The sequence below is a fragment of the Sitophilus oryzae genome, unplaced genomic scaffold, assembly GCF_002938485.1.
Source record: "Sitophilus oryzae breed Bouriz unplaced genomic scaffold, Soryzae_2.0 scaffold_556_pilon_pilon, whole genome shotgun sequence".
Classification (NCBI taxonomy): domain Eukaryota; kingdom Metazoa; phylum Arthropoda; class Insecta; order Coleoptera; family Curculionidae; genus Sitophilus; species Sitophilus oryzae.
Genome location: NW_022147147.1, coordinates 164,196 through 184,400, shown reverse-complemented (window position 1 = coordinate 184,400; position 20,205 = coordinate 164,196). Strand labels below are relative to the sequence as shown.

The window sequence follows — 20,205 nt, the reverse complement described above, 5'->3', positions numbered from 1 at the left end:
TTACAAAGTAATATTAAATATAAAAGTTATAGGGCAGGTTAAAATACACATTTTAAAATTATTATAGAGTATAACACCATACAGGGTGGTCCGAACGGTATTCCGGAAACTTCGGCAGATAAAAATAAGTAAAAAAGTTTGGTTATATATTTAGACCAAAAATATTTTTTATTTTCATTTAGACGAAAACTTATTTTGTCCTAAAATGCGGTGTAGAATTTTCGTTTTTATTTCGATTTTTTCCAATATTTAGATGAAAATTGGCTTCTGGGAGTTTTTTTACATGAGAAATTTGATGGCAATATGACTCCTATTTGTAGTGGGCGTCACCTACACGTGTCTTAGCGTGGCTAACGTCATATTCAAGGCCTGACTGTTTTGACAGTTCTACCGAAGTGGTCGAGAATTAGTAGTGTAACGTTTTTAGTTCGTTACATGTCTTTGATTATGATATATGATGTCTGGGCACAACCTTGTTATGGTTTGGCACAACCCTGTTATGGTTTGGCACAACCCTGTTATTGCTCTGTGGGAGCGCGCGCTGTCAACATCGCTTCTGTCAATTCTCTGTGATCTAACTTCACTTTTGGTTAGACTGTTTGACCTGTCAGACGCCATTAGTCCCAGTTTTTGAGAAATGGTGATTATTTAAATCTTGCTGTGTAATCTGAATCAGCTGCCATTTCGAAGCTACAGGTAAAGCTGAGTTATTTTCCTTTTAGATTCGTTATTATTAGCGAATATTTTTAGGGTAGAGTTACGGGATGGCCCAACTTGTATTTGTATTTGGCTAGCACGTTGGCGTCCCTTTGCTTTTGGCCTCCAGAATGTCATTTGGAAGAAAGGACAGATTATTTATTATTTATTGAGCCCTCGGAAGTACTTCGAGGTAGGTTCATTTGTTTATTAGACCGTGTTTGATTTTAAACATGGGTTTCATGTTCTTAGGGTCTTACGGACGGACTATTTACAAAAGGTACGGGTATTATCCAAGGTCCTAGTATTCCCTTGTGCCACTGTCTTATGGACGGATGTCCCATGGACAAGTGTCCCCTGTAGGATTGATTTGTCTTCACATAGAGTGCCCCAGCGTGGGTGTGGCTTGAGCCCCGTGCTGCTTCACCCCCATTTCTAAGCCTGGATCGCCGACAGACAGTGCAGAGATGCAAGACCTCCTCGCGCTGCTACTGGTTGAAGCAGGGTTATATTAAAGAACAGCTAAGTGTAATTTTAAGTTCTAGTATTGCATTTAACACCTAAAATGTTTTCAGTCTTAAACAGTAACGTACATTTTAAATAATATCGTACAGACTATATTTAGTGGTTACATTATTAAGAACATTTATGTCGATGCAGTAGTTACAATGTGATTTAGATTTTAGGTTTCATTATAATACGCCTTGTAATAGTATTACTTTCTATAGATATTATTATTGCGCTATATTGACAGATGAATAACGAGACATAGATTCTAGAATCTACAGGTTGCAACATATCAGATTCAACCCGCATAAAATTTAACAATTTAAATAAAGTAATGCTACTTTTCTTATATTTTCTATAACGTTACACGCATTGTATTTTTTCATAGTCTTTTCATGGAACATATTTAGTATTATTTACATACATAGTTTTACCCAACAAATAACCACTATAATAATTATTAAAATTGTACAATGCTATTTACCATCAGAATTCATCATGAATAAATATAGTCATTAGTTTTAAGTATTATACAACTGTGTTTTCTTTCTCTGTACATGCCTGGCGCCCAACGTGGGGCGCCAAATTATGTGTAGCGTTTTTTAAAACAACTACCACTGCGAACGGCAGCTTTTCATCGGAGAGCAGTCGTGGATAAGGTATTTCACTAGAGAGAAAATTAATCAATAATAATAAACAAAAGATATCTAGATATTGGGCGCCAGGCATGTACAGAGAAAGAAAACACAATTGTATAATACTTAAAACTAATGACTATATTTATTCGTTACGAATTCTGATGGTGAATATCATTGTACAATTTTAATAATTATTATAGTGGTTACCTGTTGAATAAAACTATATATGTAAATAATATTAAATACGTTCTATGTAAAGACTATAAGGAAAATACAATGCGTGTAATATTAGAGAAAATATAAGAAAAGTAGCATTACTTTATTTAAATTGTTAAATTTATACGGTGTTCAATCAGATGTGTTGCAACCTGTAGATTCTAGAATCTATCTCGTCATTCATCTATTAGTATAGCGTAATAATGATGTCTATAGAAAGTAATACCATTACAATGCGTGATACTATGAAATCTAAAATCTAAATCACACTTTTACTACTGCATTGACATAAATATTCTTAATAATCTAACCACTAAATATAGTCTGTACGCTATAGTTTAAATGTACGTTACTGTTTAAGACTGAAAACATTTTAGGTGTTAAATGCAATACTAGAACTTAAAATTACACTTAGCTGTTCTTTAATGTAACCCTGCTTCAACCAGTAGCAGCGCGAGGAGGTCTAGCATCTCTGCACTCTCTGTCGGCGATCCAGGCTTAGAAATGGGGGTGAAGCAGCACGGGGCTCAAGCCACACCCACGCTGGGGCACTCTATGTGAAGACAAATCAATTCTACAGGGGACACTTGTCCATGGGACATCCGTCCATAAGACAGTGGCACAAGGGAATACTAGGACCTTGGATAATGCCCGTACCTTGTAAATAGTCTGTCCGTAAGACCCTAAGAACATGAAACCCATGTTTAAAATCAAACACCGTCTAATAAACAAAATGAACCTACCTCGAAGTACTTCCGAGGGCTCAATAAATATAAATAATCTGTCCTTTCTTCCAAATGACATTCTGAGGCCAAAAGCAAAGGGACGCCAACGTGCCAGCCAAATACAAATACAAGTTGGGCCATCCGTAACTCTCACCCTAAAAATATTCGCTAATAATAACGAATCTAAAAGGAAAATAACTCAGCTTTTTACCTGTAGCTTCGAAATGGCAGCTGATTCAGATTACACAGCAAGATTTAAATAATCACCATTTCTCAAAAAAACTGGGACTAATGGCGTCTGACAGGTCAAACAGTCTAACCAAAAGTGAAGTTAGATCACAGAGAATTGACAGAAGCGATGTTGACAGCGCGCGCTCCCACAGAGCAATAACAGGGTTGTGCCAAACCATAACAGGGTTGTGCCAAACCATAACAGGGTCGTGCCCAGACATCATATATCATAATCAAAGACATGTAACGAACTAAAAACGTTACAGTAGTCGTAAACAAACCTTTTGTTTTCATTAGTTTCGCAACAAATCTGTGTTTTTTACGCGTTTCTTTGTTAATAAAATGATACTAAATAATTTTGAGTGTACTCTGAGTGAATAGTGAACTATCTAGATCCGATTCATAACATCGTACCCGCGAAAAAAACCATACTCTCGGTAAAAATTATAGTAACACCGGCGATGCGGGCTGTGTGTCCGGACTAGGAAAAAGTTGGGGAATTTATATAAAAACATAATTAATAGCGTTAGTGTTAGTGTTAAACCAACGTAAGTGACGTGTATTTTTAGGTAAAACAGTTTTCGTTTCTTTATTTTTTCTTTGTGAAATAAAAAATGCCGCGACATTGTTCTGTGCCTGTGCCTTGTAGCAGCAATTATAATAAATACTCAGGATCTGTCTACATTCTCTTTCCCAACAATATTAACTGTAACTAGGTCACGTCCAAAACCTACAGAAGATGCTGTGCTTACAATTTTTTCAAATCAACCCTCTTATATGACTGTGCATGTTCCCAAACATCCCGATGAAATAAAACAAGATTTGGAAATTCGGGATGAAATAAATATTGAAAATTATTATTATAATTATTATGAAATATATATTATTATTATGAAATGGCAATATATTTTAAAGAAATTAAATGAATTGTACTTTATTTCAGTATTTTATATAAAAAAAATGTTATCTTTATCTTTTTATTTACGATATATGGAGATGGTTACTTGATGAACATCGAACTACAAATTATTACTTAATGATAATAGTTAATTCTACCTGATATCCACATTTTTTAAATATGTTAGGCAAATTTTTACAATTATTTTTAATTAAACTTTAAAATGTATTCTGCCCTTATCATATACAATACATTTTCTTAACTTGTCGATAAAGTATAGTTTTTAAATTTTTTAATATTTGGAAACTTTATCACAAGGTATATTATTACTAGTTGCTAAATACTCGCTAACACAATTTTAGGACATGCTTTTTATTATCTGGATTTTATTCTGTTCATCTTATGCTGTTGTTTATTTCATATTAATATTCGTGTTTTAGATCTAAATTTTAATGCTATTCAATTACTTTAACGCCATAAAAAGTTAATGTTATTTTTTAATACCTTTGTGTATAATATTTTTCATATTTATATCTGGCAAAACTATCAATAAATACTATTATTTATGCAAAAACTATATGCAGTACCATATGGCACAATATAAAAGCCCGACTATTGCGGTGACGTCACAAAACGATGTCTCTGGCCTGTATCTCATGTTGGTTATGGTCTTAGCTGTTTTGAAGCGTAATAACATTTTGCTCGTACCTGTATAAACTATTGACTGAAATGATAAATTTGGGAACTTTTTACTTTTTATCTTTTTAAATTAATCATAAATTTTTCTTCGAAAAAGTGATGATAAAACAGTTTCTGTTAAACTTTTGGCACAAAACCATTTCAAATTTATGATTTCAGTCTTCTAACTGTTTAGTCAATATATCTCGAAATATCTAGAGAACCATTATTCGCAGTGATTTTTACCAAGAGATCTTTTCTACGTAGAAAACGTCGTATATGTATTTTTTTAATCAGTAGTTTTATACAGGTACGGACGAAAAGTTATTACTCTTCAACTTCAAACCAGTTAAAAATGTGTATGTGGCGCCCTCTACAAGTAGGAGTCATATTGACATCAAAATCAAATTTCTAATGTCAAAAAACTCTCAAACACCAATGTTCATCCAAATATATTGGATTGACGTTACTTCAGAAATTGTTTGGAAAAAATTAAAATAAAAATGATACTTCTACACTCTGTATCTCGGAAACTAAGAATTCTAAACTTTTATTCTTTTTTTTATCTGCAGTATATGCTGCTAAAGTTTCAGAAATACAGATCGGACCACCCTGTATAATATTATATACCTAAAATTAATACCATATGATCGAAAAAAACGGCGTCCAGTTGGCTGGGAAATGACGATCGATGACATTTCCCATATAAATTTATATTTAAAATGACAGCGATTTTCAATACATGGCCATCGCTGAGGCCGTTTTTTTTATCATACGGCAGTTTTTGTAATATTTAAATTTGTTTAAACAAGTTAGATTGCAGTGTAATAAAAATTGTCGGTAATGCCATTGTTTTTGAAGTTGGACAATTAAAATTTGGTAGAAGAATTTTATAGAGATATAAAAAAAAACATATATGTAAAGATATTTTAGTTAGATGCTACAAGGTGTTTAAAATACATTTATGAATTTCAACTAATTAAAAAAAATTAAAAAATCTCAAATTTTTTAAATGGTACACCCTATATATTATAATTTTTTCTGATATATTTTACAAAACTCTTCAACTTTTATTAAGTACCTATGTCACATGTTTACCCATATTTTTAATACAATTACGCTATATTCAGAATTTTGAAGTTAAAAGAAAAAAGTATCTTTTAGTAATAACGTATACTTAATTCTAATAAATTTTCAGAATCTCCAATTTGTCCTCCAGTTTGGTCATCTAGTTTTTGAACAAAAACAAATATGTTTTAAACGGTCGCCATATCGACATTTTCTGACAAATCAAGAGACAAAGAAAATTCCGAAGAAAAAGCCCTCGCACACATACTACATATTTACCGAACCGAACAAATAGGCAGAATGCCGTCGACAACTTTCATTTCATATCTTTTACGATCGTATATAAACGTGATGCGCCCGGCCGAGCACTTACCCGCTTCTTCTTTTAGCTGTCCAGACTCGCTGATGACGTGTCTGTGGATTCCAAACAGACGATCTGGAATGGCGAAGTATAGGACGCTCGTCCAGCATAAATCTTATTATAAGAGAAGAGAACGAGATAGAAATCAACATCGGTTTTCCGAGAAAATGTGCAGTATTATAGTCCGAGATCAGATTATAGAAAAATCAATGTATGTGTCGGCGTTATATACTGCAATTCGTCATTCCCTGAAATGCCTAATTGTTTCACTTATTGCCGACAAACAGCCTAACTCTAGGGTTGCCAACTTTCAAAATAAAAAATAGAGGACGAGAGGGTAAAAAAGAACCATAGGCGAAACATTTTTTGAAACCACGCCCAAATCTCTAATATTTACCAAAAAGTTATGTCAACGGTATGGTGGGATTGATTGTCTTTCTTACTTTCTTAAAAATTTTATACTCAAAACTTGTTAACTGTGTCAAAACTGTACAACGAGTGGAAATAGCGAAAGACAAAAATTAAAATTGTTTTAAAGCATTGTGGCGATAGACAAATATTTTTTAGATGTTGAGCTAGGTATGTAAAAAAGAGGACTTTTTCAATGCGTGAGAGAAAAGAGGACAATGAGATCAAAAAGAGGACTGTCCTCTGGAATAGAGGACGGTTGGCAACCCTACCTAACTCTTCAACTGGTACATCGTTTGACTGTATATCTCATACATTTCCTATAGCCAGTTTCCGCTTTGTCGGTTTCAATCTATGAATATACTGATTTATTATTTTACATCTATTAAGTGCATATGTGGTCGCCCATACTAAAATATGTTAATAAAAAGTTAGTAGGCAGTTCTTTTAGTTTCAAAGTAAAGGAATTTTTTCAATTTTTTTTTATCTCAAAAACTTTGACTGATTTTGATGGTATTATAAATTTTGTTGCAAATATTATTCCTAATCTTAAATTGAAAACCGCGTTTCGCTAGCTACTGTAATTTTGGTTTGTTTAAAATTTTTAACCCCTTCCCATGGTGTTTCCCTACTGGTGTTTCCCCTTCTTTTCCCGATGGGGAAACACCAGTACACCTCATCACTGAGTGCGCCGAGACGACAACCATTTGTGCCATGAATTTTGGTACGACTGATATTGGAGATGGAGAACTACCCTCTATAAAACCGTCCCAGATACTGGCTTTTGTCAAAGCCCTGGGACTGTATGATGAGTTATGATTCAAGAAAGGGGGACACAATGGATCTGTAAGGTCGAAGTGATTAACCCCCCTCCCACTCATTCTAAATTCTAAAAATTCTAAAAAAACCTTCCCATACTCCCTTACTAACCCCCCACCCCCACCAAAAACTAATGGCCAGATTCTCGGGTGCCACAGTATTTTTGTGCCAAATTTGGTTAAAATCGGTTTAGCGGTTTTTGAGTTATCGTGTTACAGACGGACCAGTATGATTGCTTCCTTAAATGTATACAGGGGTATCAAAAATTGCTGGTCTATTTTAAACATTTATTTTACATAAAAACTTCGTTATTTCAAATACAACACTATGTATTTTTTTAAATAAATCGAAGCAGATTTAAATACTCTTTCAAACTATATTAGGGTTTCCTATAGGTACCTACTTGGCTCAGATATTGAATAAAAAACGGTTTTTCAATAAAATTGTAATCAAAGTAACTGACAATTTCCAAAATCGACATTAGTTTATGGACTTTATTTAAATAACCTAACTAAATCAATCAAATAATGACCATCGTCCCTCATTCATAATAATTATCGATTCGATGACACTATAAAGCGATCCCCATCCCTCACGCCCCATCCATTCTGACGTCACGAGCCGACTAAATGGTACAATATTGCCGAGGGCCGGCCGGTCGAACCCTTCTCATCCCTCTACAAATATCTGATATTGTCACCCCGGCATATTTCACTGGCAATCGTCGCGGCTGTGCCTTTATTGCCGATTTAATTAGTCGGCGATTATCGCGCCAAACAGAATTGAATAGGTGGAAGATAATGATTTACGCTTAGCTCGCTAATCGGAAACTGAATATTATGTATATAGGTGGTCGATAGTTGCGTGTGTGCATTGGGTTTTTATAAAGTAATAAAATTTATTGTAAAATAATTTGTAATCTATTAGTAGTTAGTGAAATACTGTTTAAAGTGTTGAGGTAAGTGTAATAAGTAGGTATTTTTGTTAAAATCGTCATTAGGAGGACATTCTTACCACGCACTAAAAATAATATATAATTAATGTGTCCAAATTAATTTGGATTAAATTTGCAATAGTATTCTAATAAATAATTTGATATTATTAAAGGGATATTTACTTGCAGTAATGAACTCTTTCCAGAGTATGCATTTGCAATTGATGCGAAGAGTTTTTATAAGGAATTGAGAATCAGATACTTACAAATTATGATAAAATAGTTTTTAAACTTTCAGAAAAGCAATAATTTTTTTAATTGTGGGAATTTCTATGATCGATATAGATAAGAAAGTAATTTTATTCAAAAAACCAGTGTGCACAAGTGTGAGTGGCTGAAATTTTTATGTCTACATTATTTTTGAAGCGGTATTTCAGATATCGTTCAGTTTTGTACTACTTAATACTACTCTAGCATCAGCTTCCTGAACGTGTCCGAGACCTTTGATATGTAAAAATAGAAAAACTGATAAATCTATACATATATTTCGAAAAACATAGACACCCTTTAGAATCTTAAATGAGTGATTACTCTGCCTGTATGTTACTGTTGGACTTTAATCATTAACATATTTTTATTTTTCTATTTTTTTCCTTCTCTGGTACTTTAGTCTTTCCACTGGTGATTCCCGTTGATTGCATCCTTTCTTATATAAAAAACACTTCTACACCTATACAGTGGATAAACCGACCTCAAATCTCATGTGCATCACGCAGTTCATTGCCGACTCTTTTGACCATCGACATGAACTAGATGTAATATAGTTGTATATGCTCCCCCTCATGATGAACTCTTGGAACGTCATTCGTTTTCTTCTTTAGTGGATCGCCGCGGAATATTTGACATTAAGACGCTGCATGGTGTTGTTCATAATAAAATAGACTATAATAGAATGCAACTAGCCTACGATCAACGCCAGAGCAGTTTGGATATATTTTTAGTCCAGCTGTCAGCTTTAATTACTATAGTCTGTCCAACGAGATCCTTGACAGTGATAGATGTGTCTGTCATTTTAATTTCAAAGTAGTTTATTTTATTTTACAAAGAAATAAGTTGGTACAACTGGAACGCATAGCAGGATATATTTAAAATTTGATTGACAAGATGACAAGTGATTACTTCAAAATATTGTGAAAAAAACCGTATAAAACTGAAAAAATGTAATCGAGTTATTTTATTTAATAAAAACGGTTTGTGTTAATACAAAACAAACAAGAACAAGACACTACATACCAAAAAAATATAAAAAAGAACTATTATTTACTTTCAAGCTTTATGAAACTATCCGCATTTATGATTATATTTATCAATATAACTTATGTACAAATACAAATTTGTAATATTCCACAGGAATAAATAAAACAACATAGGTAAATAAAACAAACTATTTTAATAATAATAACACCTACCAAATTTTATACCTTAAAGGTTGATTAATTAACTTTAATCTTAATTTTTTTAAACCAGGACCTTCTGACATTGTTTTTCTGTAGTACTAAAATCCATTATTTACCTCTCGTGTGATGTCCATATTTTACAGCTACTCCAGTTTTTAGTATATGTTTAGTTTGATCCTTCTACCATATACGAGATGCACTTATCTACGACGAAATGGTATACAAACTTTATCGATGGCAACTTCATTGGTGTATAAGACTTTCTGCCTGGACAGTGAGTATTAACCATAAACTGTGCTGTGGGTCTACAGTTAATTTTCACTCGATTTTTCCTCCACTTGACTTCAAAAGACACAAAACACACGTAATAATACGAATCAAAATGCATCATCTTCCAAAACGCAGGGTATTTAACAAAAGTTGACAGAAAATTATAACCTATAATTTGGCAAGACTTTGACAAGCGTCAAAAATGACAAAATCTAAAGGCGAGTTCATACGCATCGGTGTCCGTTTGTCGTTCATCGTTCCGTCAAACCAATAAAAATGAAATACGATCTGTCATTTTTAAATAAACCAATAAAACTGGTTAAAAACAACAAGACACGACGCATGACGGATTTATATTTAAACCCATCCATAGATAACTTAAAAATTATTAGAAACTTTTTTTAGTAAAATAAATAGATTGGTATTGGACGTCATCTGCTTTTCTTCTGTCATCGTCTGTCGAAATCTTACCTGAGAAAAAAAACAGAGTATAGTATCGGCTAACGTCCTTTTTTGTCAATTTTTTTTGTGTCAAATTTGTTGATCTGATCTAACAATTTGTTTGTTTTTTACTTTTGTATTTATTTTGTTTTGGTTACTTTTTATTATAATTAATTTGTTTTATGATCTATAAATTTCTTAATTTTAATTTGTAATTGATACAGTACGACCCATTCTGTAATTGGCGCTTGCTGTTGAATGGAGTACATTAAATAAATTAAATAAATAAATAATTAAATAAAAAGTTATTTATTTTTTTTATAGATAAGGAATTGACAATCATAGTCATATAAATTATGATAGATTAGTTTTTTACACATTTCAGAAGGATTCTTTCTTTAAAACGAATCTTTCTTTAAAAAAGGAAAAAAATTTTCTGGGAAAGTAAATATTTTGAAAATCCGACGGGCTTTCAACCGTGTTTGGCTAAACTTTGTGTTTGCATAATTTGTAACTATACATATTCAAAATATAGAGTTAACGTCTCTTTTTTGCTAAAGTTAAGCTGGGAGCGATCTGCTTTGTTTACGCGGAATCTGAAATCATTAGAAAGTAATAGATAGGTTTAACCTTAAACCCCAGATAAGAAATCTGCTGAAGTATATGCGTGGTAATTTCTAGTCTATGACAAACCGTTTTTGGAATATATAGAATTAGTGAATGAATGATAAAATGTATTTTCTTTCAGAAAGCGGAATTAGATTTGGTTGATGTACATGCACGTGAACCTCCCTCCCTCCCAAATTGTACAAATTGAAAAACTTATTGAGGAACCGTCACTGATTAAATGGAGGGTTCAGAAGTCATCAGTGTAAGTCAATCAACAATTGCATTAAAAATATGAGGTTTAAAAGACAGAATTTCAGACAGACCTTTCCTTAATACTAAAGGAAGTCGCAGATAGGTGCTAGAGGAATCCCCTCTGGCACTTTGGCTGGGTCTAGGTAGCATCTCACTGTCTTGTCCCTGGCTGTAGTGTCGTGGGCCAGGGAATTGCACAACGACGTGTAACGATGCCGGATGGGACTACCTTATCCATCATACCAGGAACCCTCAACTGTTTGTAGTCATGTATTACAGGCAGAGGGTGTAGGTCAGGTCCTCACAATAGGAATAGATCTCAATTCCAAGGAGGCAATAGAGAAAAGAGAGATCCGAGGCAACACCGCCCCGGTGTTAGGTCTAAAAGGAGACCAAGTTAATAAGATGGAGAAAATGGAGACTGATCTTTCAGCCTCAACCTTAAGGGCACTTCAGCCGGAGACAGACTCCTCGATTGTGAAAGGCACGGATTACTTTAAGGTCGAGCTGATTAACCCCCCTTCCACTCATTCTACATTCTACATCTCAATGTATTTGGTGATTGACTTACACTGATTGACTTCTAAATTCTCTAAATATGTGGAAGAAAAGAAATAATAATTGTGGAACCAACAAAGGATGTAAGATAATTATAATTATGCATGTTTAAAGAAAAAATATTGCTAATTCCTTTGGAAAGTCCATATCTCTAATAACCACTGACTCTGTATTAAGACAGGTGGCTTGTATCAATATCATAACAAAAAAAATATGAAGCAAAAAAACCGGCCAAAATTCTATTAAACCCCAACGAGAAAATTCTATCCCGCTCGCCTTCTATAGAGAAGAACAAAAAAACTAATTAACTTTGCCTTTCACGCTCGGCTTCCATTCTATCCCTTTATCTCTCGTCTTGCGCAATAATAATAAAATTCCTGCTAACTAAATACTCAATTTAATAAAACATCAATAACACCTAAAAACCACCTTCGGTATACAGCGGCGAAACTCTTCCCTCCCCACCCCTCCCCTACCCTTATTGAGCTCCGCCCACTGTCCGCCATTCACTTCACCCCCAATTCGTAACCGCGGCAACGGGTAACCTTTGGGGCGGGGCTTCGTATTGATGTGTAGCCGGTGTCGTTCCCTTCACCCTTCTCCGCCGCTGGGGGGTTCGTATAACCGCGGCCCTTGTAAATCCAATAATCTGGCCCTGTTTGGACTGTGACGGGAGGGATGATTTACCGACAAATCAGTTCGGACAAATAACGCTTTATGTCTGCTTCTCTCTGTGTGTTAGAGCGTTTTGTGCGAGTGTGTGTGGGTAGAAAAATCTGTGTTTCGCGATTCATTCGCAAATGAATAATATTATTTTGTTATTCGATAAAGTTTTGGGGTTTCTCAGGCAGAATGAGAGAGGAGAGACAATATGAACGTGAATGTTTCGGATAAATTTATTTTGGAATTGAATGGATGATATTTCTGTTTTGGCTTTTTGTACGTGTGAGGGTTTTAAAGTTAAAAAAATGTTTTTTTTATATATTTTTAATATAGATATTTTGTTAGTTTCAGAGATAAATGAAAATAATATGAACATTAAATTTTAAATCGTATAGATAAAATATAGAAGTCGTGTTGTTAAACCTTCAAATGTATTTTCTGATAAAATTATGGAAAAAAAAATATTATCACACCATATTTTTTTTGCTAAAATCGGTTTTAGAAGTATGAAAGGCGCATATGTCTTAAAAGTCTTTTACACAGCACTGTTCGGGTCACTCTCAGGGGTTGGGTAAAGAGGGTGTGTGGCCGAAGGAAATATATATTATACTAGCGACTTCGTTCGCGTCGAATTAATCATTTTTAATGGTGATGATAAAGCAAAGCAAGAATTTCCATTAACATACAAACTGGATAAAATTTTCTCACATTTATGTCAGCATGAGAAAAAACAATATGGCGATATTATTATTAACTTGGTAATATTTGAGGGGTAGTTTCATCTCGTTGGAATTTGACTTTCGAAAAATCCGTTTGCCAAAAATAAGCTTCTTACGTCAAGCAGTTTAAGCAGAATCGTGGTTAAGAAATTACCCAACTTTTTGGAACACCCTGTATGATTTTTAAAAAAAAATCAAAATATGTAAAAAACCAAATAAATTATGCTTGTCCAAGCGTTTTCCCGAAAGACTAACCGTTTTTTAAATAACAAATATTGTAATATTTGAGGGGCGTTTTCACCCTCTTGGAATTTGAGATTCGAGAAACCCCTTCTTATCGAACCTCTACTCCCCACAGTCAATCCGTTTGCCAAAAATCAACTTTAAACGTCAAGCAGTTTAAGCAGAATCGTGATTACTCGATGGTAATATGTTACGAAACACCCTGTGTAAATTTACAAAAAATCTTAATATATATAAAACAACAAAATAAAATATACATGTTTAAGATTTTTTCAGAAAAACTTACCGGTTTTTAAATAAAATTTTTTTAATATTTGAGGGATAGTTTCACCCCCTTAGAATTCGAGTTTCGAAAAATCCCTTCTTATCGAACCTCTACACCCTATAGTCAATCTGTTTTCCAAAAATCAGCTTTTTACGTCAAGCGCTTTAAGCAGGATCGTGATTAATCAATGACCAGATTTTTCGAAACACCCTGTATACATTTTTGAAAAATCTTAAAATATGTAAAAAAACAAAATAAAATATACGTGTTTAAGCGTTTTTTCGGAAACTTGACCGTTTTTTAAATAAAAAATATTGTAATATTTGAGGGGTGGTTTCACCCTCTTGGAACTGGAATTTCGAAAAATCCCTTCTTATCGAACCTCTACACCTTAGAATCAACCTGTATGCCAAAATTGAGCTTCTTACGTTGAGTGGTTTGAGCAGGATCGTGATTAATCAGTATGTCAGTCACTTAAGGATTTTATACATATATTAGTATAGATTTCAGAAATCTGCATAAGCTTGATTTTCATGCATCCATTTTCCGACGATACGATGATACGATATTAATTTTATTGGTTGAATTTAAAGGCTTCGATTGGTTAACCGTTTAGTTAGGTTAGAAACGGTTAACCAATCGAAGCCTTTAAATTCAACCAATAAAATTAATATCGTATCATCGTATCGTCAGAAAACGGATGCATGAAAATCAAGCTTTAAGCCACACCCAAAATTTCAAACAAACGTGCTCTGATTAAGGTTTGCAGATCTTCAGCATTTGCCATATAATAGCGAGCAATTTGTTACAAAACCATATAAATTATATATCACTGTAATCACAAAACTTCAATCTATTTCTGTATTGTAACGGAATTTTAAATTATGTCTTTATTTTCGAGAAAATTTAGCCCAAACATAAGGAATATTTTGTTGATGTTTGACCATCAAAATCTTAAAAATAAAAAAGTTGTCTAAAAATCTGCTACCATACGGATATTGTATAATCCCTTATCTTTAATTTCTTTCTTCATTTTTGTGTAAAAATACCTAGCCATCAGTTTTACATAAAACGTTAAATGCCGAACACTTGCCGCAGACGTTCCTTATGTAACGCAATTTAACACTAAGAAGCAATTTTAGGAAATTCTAACTAAGGTGGTGAAATGAGGAAAATGAAGGTTCTGAAAAAATCTGTCCTAGGAGTATGAAAATTTGTACAGAGGTTCCTTATGTGGCGTAATTGAATAATTAGAGCGATTTTTGAAATTCATTTTTCAAAGGAGTAAAACTAGGAGTGAAAATCTGTATAATTTTTTTGTATAATCCGTTCTAGAAGCGTATTTTGGTTTAGTTGGTTGAATTCATCCCCTAAGCAATAAGGGATGAAAATGTGTACAAAAATTTATTAAAATCGATTTTAGAAGTATGAAATTTTGCGCAGACGTTCTTTATGTAATGTATTTTAGCACTAAGAACCAATTAGTGTAAATTCGCCCTCTAAGGAGGTGAAATGAGAGGTGAAGGTTAGGAAAAAATCTGTCCTAGGGGTACGAAAATTTGCACAGAGGTTTCTTTTTTGGCGCAATTGAATAATTAGAACAGTTTTCGGAATTCATTTTTTAAGGAGGTAAAACTAGGGGTGAAAATTTGTATAATAGGACTAGGAGTATAAAATTTTGCACAAAAATCTCTTAAGTGATAAATGTGAGTACACTGAAAGCGAATTTTGGACATTCATTCCGTAAGAAATAAGGGATGAAAATTGGTACAAAAATTTGTTAAAATTGCTTTTAGAAGTATGAAATTCTCGACAGATGTTCCTTATGAAACGTAATTTAGCACAAGGAAACTATTTTTGCAAATCCGCGGCCCTTGTGAATTCAACAACAGTGTTGCCAACATAAAGGTTTCCCCCCCAAATTTAAGGGTGAAAATAATGAGAGTGATAGTGAGATGGAATCTGTACAGGTTTTTTAGCGGTTAAAATTTTCGTGAATGATAAATACTTGGATTACAGCTGGGGAAATTTGTACAATTTTAGTTTGAATTTAGGAGGTTTTGAAATTGCTTTAGGACTTTGAATAAGAAGACTAAGGAAGGAGCATATCAAAAATCTTAGGTACACCGCGATGGGCCTCAAATATGGCCGACTTAAATTCCGGTTTATCAGTGTCGTTCTAATTTTATTTAAAAAATGTAAAACTATGATGTAGGGTAGACGTGGGGTAGACTCAATAATTTGTTGTTTTATTTTACGTTGTGAATAAATGTTGGTAGTTATTAAAATTGTTATAAAAATATATAATTCTAATAAAAATAGATAAGTTGTAATATGTATTTATTAACACAAACATCCGATACGCTACTGAAGCAGGTAAGTCAAATTAACGTATCTAAATTCTTTGACATCTAATCTTTGACAAGTAATAAATAAAAGCTAAAATGCAAGAAAAATATATAATTTAGTTAATTTAAGTGAATTTCATAAATGATCGGTTTACTACACGTATGTATATTATATAGGCACTTACTAGCGAAAAGTTGTTCCATTATTTCACTCAATTTTTGCCGAGATCTACCGCACGCTACACAACCAACTATTTTAGAGTCTTTTTCGATAAATCGCGATAGTGTCACTGTTAATTTAAGTGCTGCTACAATTTCCATCTAGATTTACTACCTTTATACAACTATCAGTAGTAGAATAAATAATAAATAACATAAAATAAGCTCCGTAAAGACTGACAAATCCACAAAATTTCAAATCAAATTCAAATGTGTCAAATGAATCGTCAAACAGAACTGTCAAGGATCCCCACCCTAGAGAGCTTTTATGGTGGCTTTTCCGTCCACCATGCATGAATACATGGATAGCATTATGCTCCTTCCTTAGTCTTCTTATTCAAAGCTTTAGGAGGAGACACAGAAAAAAAATCGTGGGTGTTTGGGAAGGCTTGAAAGGAAACAATGTTTTTGCGACATTTCGCTACTTTATTGTCGCTTCTTCAGGCACCAAAACATATATTAATCCATATTATGCCTACAAGAATTCATGGCGATTCCAACCGGTTAGAATCGTTTTCAAGCTTTACAAGCCTTGCCAAACACCCACGATTTTTTTTCTGCGTACTAAATACTGGGAACTAACAATAATCATTTAGGAGGAAAGTTTGCGAACAGTTGGCGACACTGTCCAATACTCTGGCCCTGTTTGGACTGTGACAGGAAAGATGATTTAACGACAAATTATTTCCGTGATTCGCAAATGAATACTATTATTTTGTTATTCGATAAAGTTTTGAGGTTTCGCAGGTAGAGGGAATGGAAGAGACACAAACAATATAAACGTGAATATTTCGGATAAATTTATTTTGGAATTGAATGGATAATATTCCGTTTTAGCTTCTTATACGTGTGGTTTGCTTGAAGTTAATAAATGTTTTTTTGATATATTTTTAATATAGATATTTTTGTTATTTTTAGGGTTAAATAAAAATAATATGGAAATGAAACTAAATCCTATAAAATAAAAAGTGTTTGGCAAACATTTACAATGTATTTTCTTAGAAAAATATTTTTTTATCTATTTCAGTATGTTAGGAAAATCGAAAGTCACTGGATCGGGTAAAATTTTTTGTTGAAAAAGAAATATTATAAAACCTTCTTCTTTTTTTCTTCACATATTTAAAGTTTCTATATATCTCGAGTACTACCTGGTACTACAATTACCTTCATAATGATTGAACTTTGCGGCGCGAAATTTAAATATCATCATCATCATTATATCCACCTTATTGAACCATTTCGAATTATTGTGAAGCCTACCTCACATATTTAGGTAATCTCCCTTTATTTGGTCCATCTGGTATAAATCTTTCTTGCCAGGTGTTCTGCCCATTGCTACTTGAGAGATTTGATTCTGTAAATGGCATCTACACACACCGGAAAAATATTGGGATATCATTTTATTAAAGTTAAAAATAAATGTTTTGAATAAACAACCACATATTTGTAGATCGATTCTTTCTACTTCGATTGAAACGAAGTAGTCACACTAGTTATTTCTATATTTGGGATATTTGCAGAAGTGTTTTTGCATTTTTTGTCAAATGTATAAAAAGCACCTGGCATCAATTGTTCGAATTTAACCTGTACTGGCTATATTTTTATGATAACTGGCCAGAATTCATTCAAATAACTCTGTTTAGTATTAAACGACATTATGGAGCGTAGACATCTTAACAGAGACGAAATGCTAAGGGCCATGGGTATGCTCGAAGCTGGAATGCGCTAAATCGACGTAGCTAGAGCATTAAATACAACGCAAAGTGTCATATCGCGATTAAGTGCACGCTACCGTGAAAGTGGTGATGTTGCTTAAAGGCACACAGGGCGACATCACATTACTACCCCTCAGCAAGATCATTTTTTACAATTAAATGCTCGACGCCCACCGACTCTTACAGCACCAGAGCTTAGTTTAATTCTCCAGGAAACACATAATGTAACCCTAAGGCCCGGTTGTACCAACCAAGTTCACCGACAGATCAACTGTGAACGACGATGAAAGTAAAAAATGCGTTGTACCAAGCCTGAACGCCGTTCAAATTGCCCGGTCAACTGAACGGTGACATTAGGCGGTTCAAGCTGGTTCAAGCGTCGTTCAGGGGTAGACATAACCTTATTATTTGACATATTCCGCTTTTCGTTGTTTTGATTATCGTTTTGTTATTGTTCTTAAGATTTTTCGTAATGGATCCTTTATTAGGTGAATTAACTGACGACGAAGACTTTTTAGAATTAGTGAGACAACATGAACGGCTAAGGAGACCACAAACAGAACGATTTCGACCAAACAATTTCGAAAAATGGAATGACGTGGATTTTAAAAAAAAATTTCGACTTGCTAAACCTATTGTGAATTATTTAATAGAGGAAATTTCCGGTTTAATTGCATCTAAAACAAACAAGTAAGTTTAATTATGTATATTTACTGTATCTTATTTAAGCTTTTATTTTTAGAAATCATGCTTTAACACCAGCTGACATGGTATTTATCACATTACGGTTCTTAGCAACAGGATGTTTTCTACAAAGTGTTGGTGATATCAGTGGTGTAGACAAGTCTACTACGAGCCGCGTGATTACAAAAGTAACTAGAGCTATAGCATCTTTAAGCAAGGACTTTATTAAAATGCCAATGGGAGTGGAAGATAGAAATTCAAAGGCACAAGGATTTTATAATATTTGTCGCTTTCCAAGATGCATAGGAGCAGTTGATTGTACGCATGTGAAGATACAATCTCCTGGAGGGGCAAATGCAGAGAATTACCGCAATAGGAAAGGATTTTTTTCATTTAATGTCCAAGCAATTTGTGACAGCGATTTGAAAATATCTAACATTGTGTGTAGATGGCCTGGTTCTACACATGATTCAATGATTTTTAGAAATTCTAGAGTAAAGGCTGAGTTTGAAAATGGAGTATATGGAAATAATTTATTACTAGGGGACAGTGGGTATGGAGTAAAACCATACCTAATAACCCCTTTGGCGAATCCAACAACGAGGGCTGAAAACTTATTTAACGAAGCTCAGATAAGAACAAGAAACCCAATAGAAAGGTGTTTTGGTGTACTAAAAAGAAGATTTCCTATATTAGCGACAGGAATCCGTTTAATGTTGATAAAGTAGAAGCAATAGTGGTTTCCGCTACTGTTCTTCATAACATAGCGTGTCATTTTGCAGATCCAACACCATTAGTAACTGATGAAATTGACGGAAGTCAAAGCGGAAATAAACATTGGAAATAATATAAGAGAACATGTTCCAAATGACTTGGGTGATATAAATAATAGTTTTAGATATAGTTTAATTAATGAATATTTTGAATCACTGTAAATATGTTATTTTACGATATAGAATATATTGCTGAGTATTAATTATTTACATCTAGAACTAATTATTTACGTCTAGAAAATGTTTCAATATTATTTTACTAAAACATTCTTAAAATGTCTTAATGTTTTAAAGTCAAAATAACTTGTTAATTAATTAAATTGTGATTATAATTACCGTAAAATAAATTACCATTACATACTCTTGTATATATTTTGATTTATGTATATAATATTAATATTTTTTATTGTATGTATAGGATTATTTTTATATTTTTGATAATTCTGATTATAAGTAGATAATTAAATAACAATAATTAATAAATGATATTAAATTAATACAATTCAGTATACTTGTTTGTACTAGATATGTAATATGTAAAAGAAATAAAACGATATAATATGTATGCATATTTTCAAAATTCATATATATTGTGTGTTAAGTGTTTATATGATATTTTTTAATAATTATATATTTACAGAGTATTTATTGGTCAATTATTTTTTTTATTAGTTCCTTGCTAAATTTTAAAAATTGAATTCTCTCATCATGCTCCCTTTCTTGCTGCCTCATAAAGGCTTCTTGCTTTTCTTGCATTTGAGACATTTTTAAATTGTGCTGCTCTAGGAAACATTTCTTTTGAAGCTCAGC

At 33.1% G+C, this 20,205-nt stretch overlaps 1 protein-coding gene across 1 annotated transcript; it reads left to right on the top strand.

The window, feature by feature from the left end:
* The first annotated feature begins 18,226 nt into the window (after positions 1 to 18,226).
* On the top strand, positions 18,227 to 19,350 carry LOC115887228 (putative nuclease HARBI1). Its single transcript, XM_030906593.1, has 2 exons — positions 18,227 to 18,628; positions 18,681 to 19,350. The coding sequence occupies exons 1-2, from the start codon at positions 18,411 to 18,413 to the stop codon at positions 19,348 to 19,350; spliced, it is 888 nt and encodes a 295-aa protein (XP_030762453.1). The 5' UTR covers positions 18,227 to 18,410.
* Positions 19,351 to 20,205: the final 855 nt, after the last annotated feature.

Excerpts from the sequence above, each read along its gene's own strand:
- LOC115887228 (XM_030906593.1), top strand. The coding sequence starts at position 18,411 with ATGGATCCTTTATTAGGTGAATTAACTGACGACGAAGACTTTTTAGAA. Across the intron at positions 18,629-18,680 it reads ATTGCATCTAAAACAAACAA|AAATCATGCTTTAACACCAG; the intron begins GTAAGTTTAATT and ends TTTTATTTTTAG.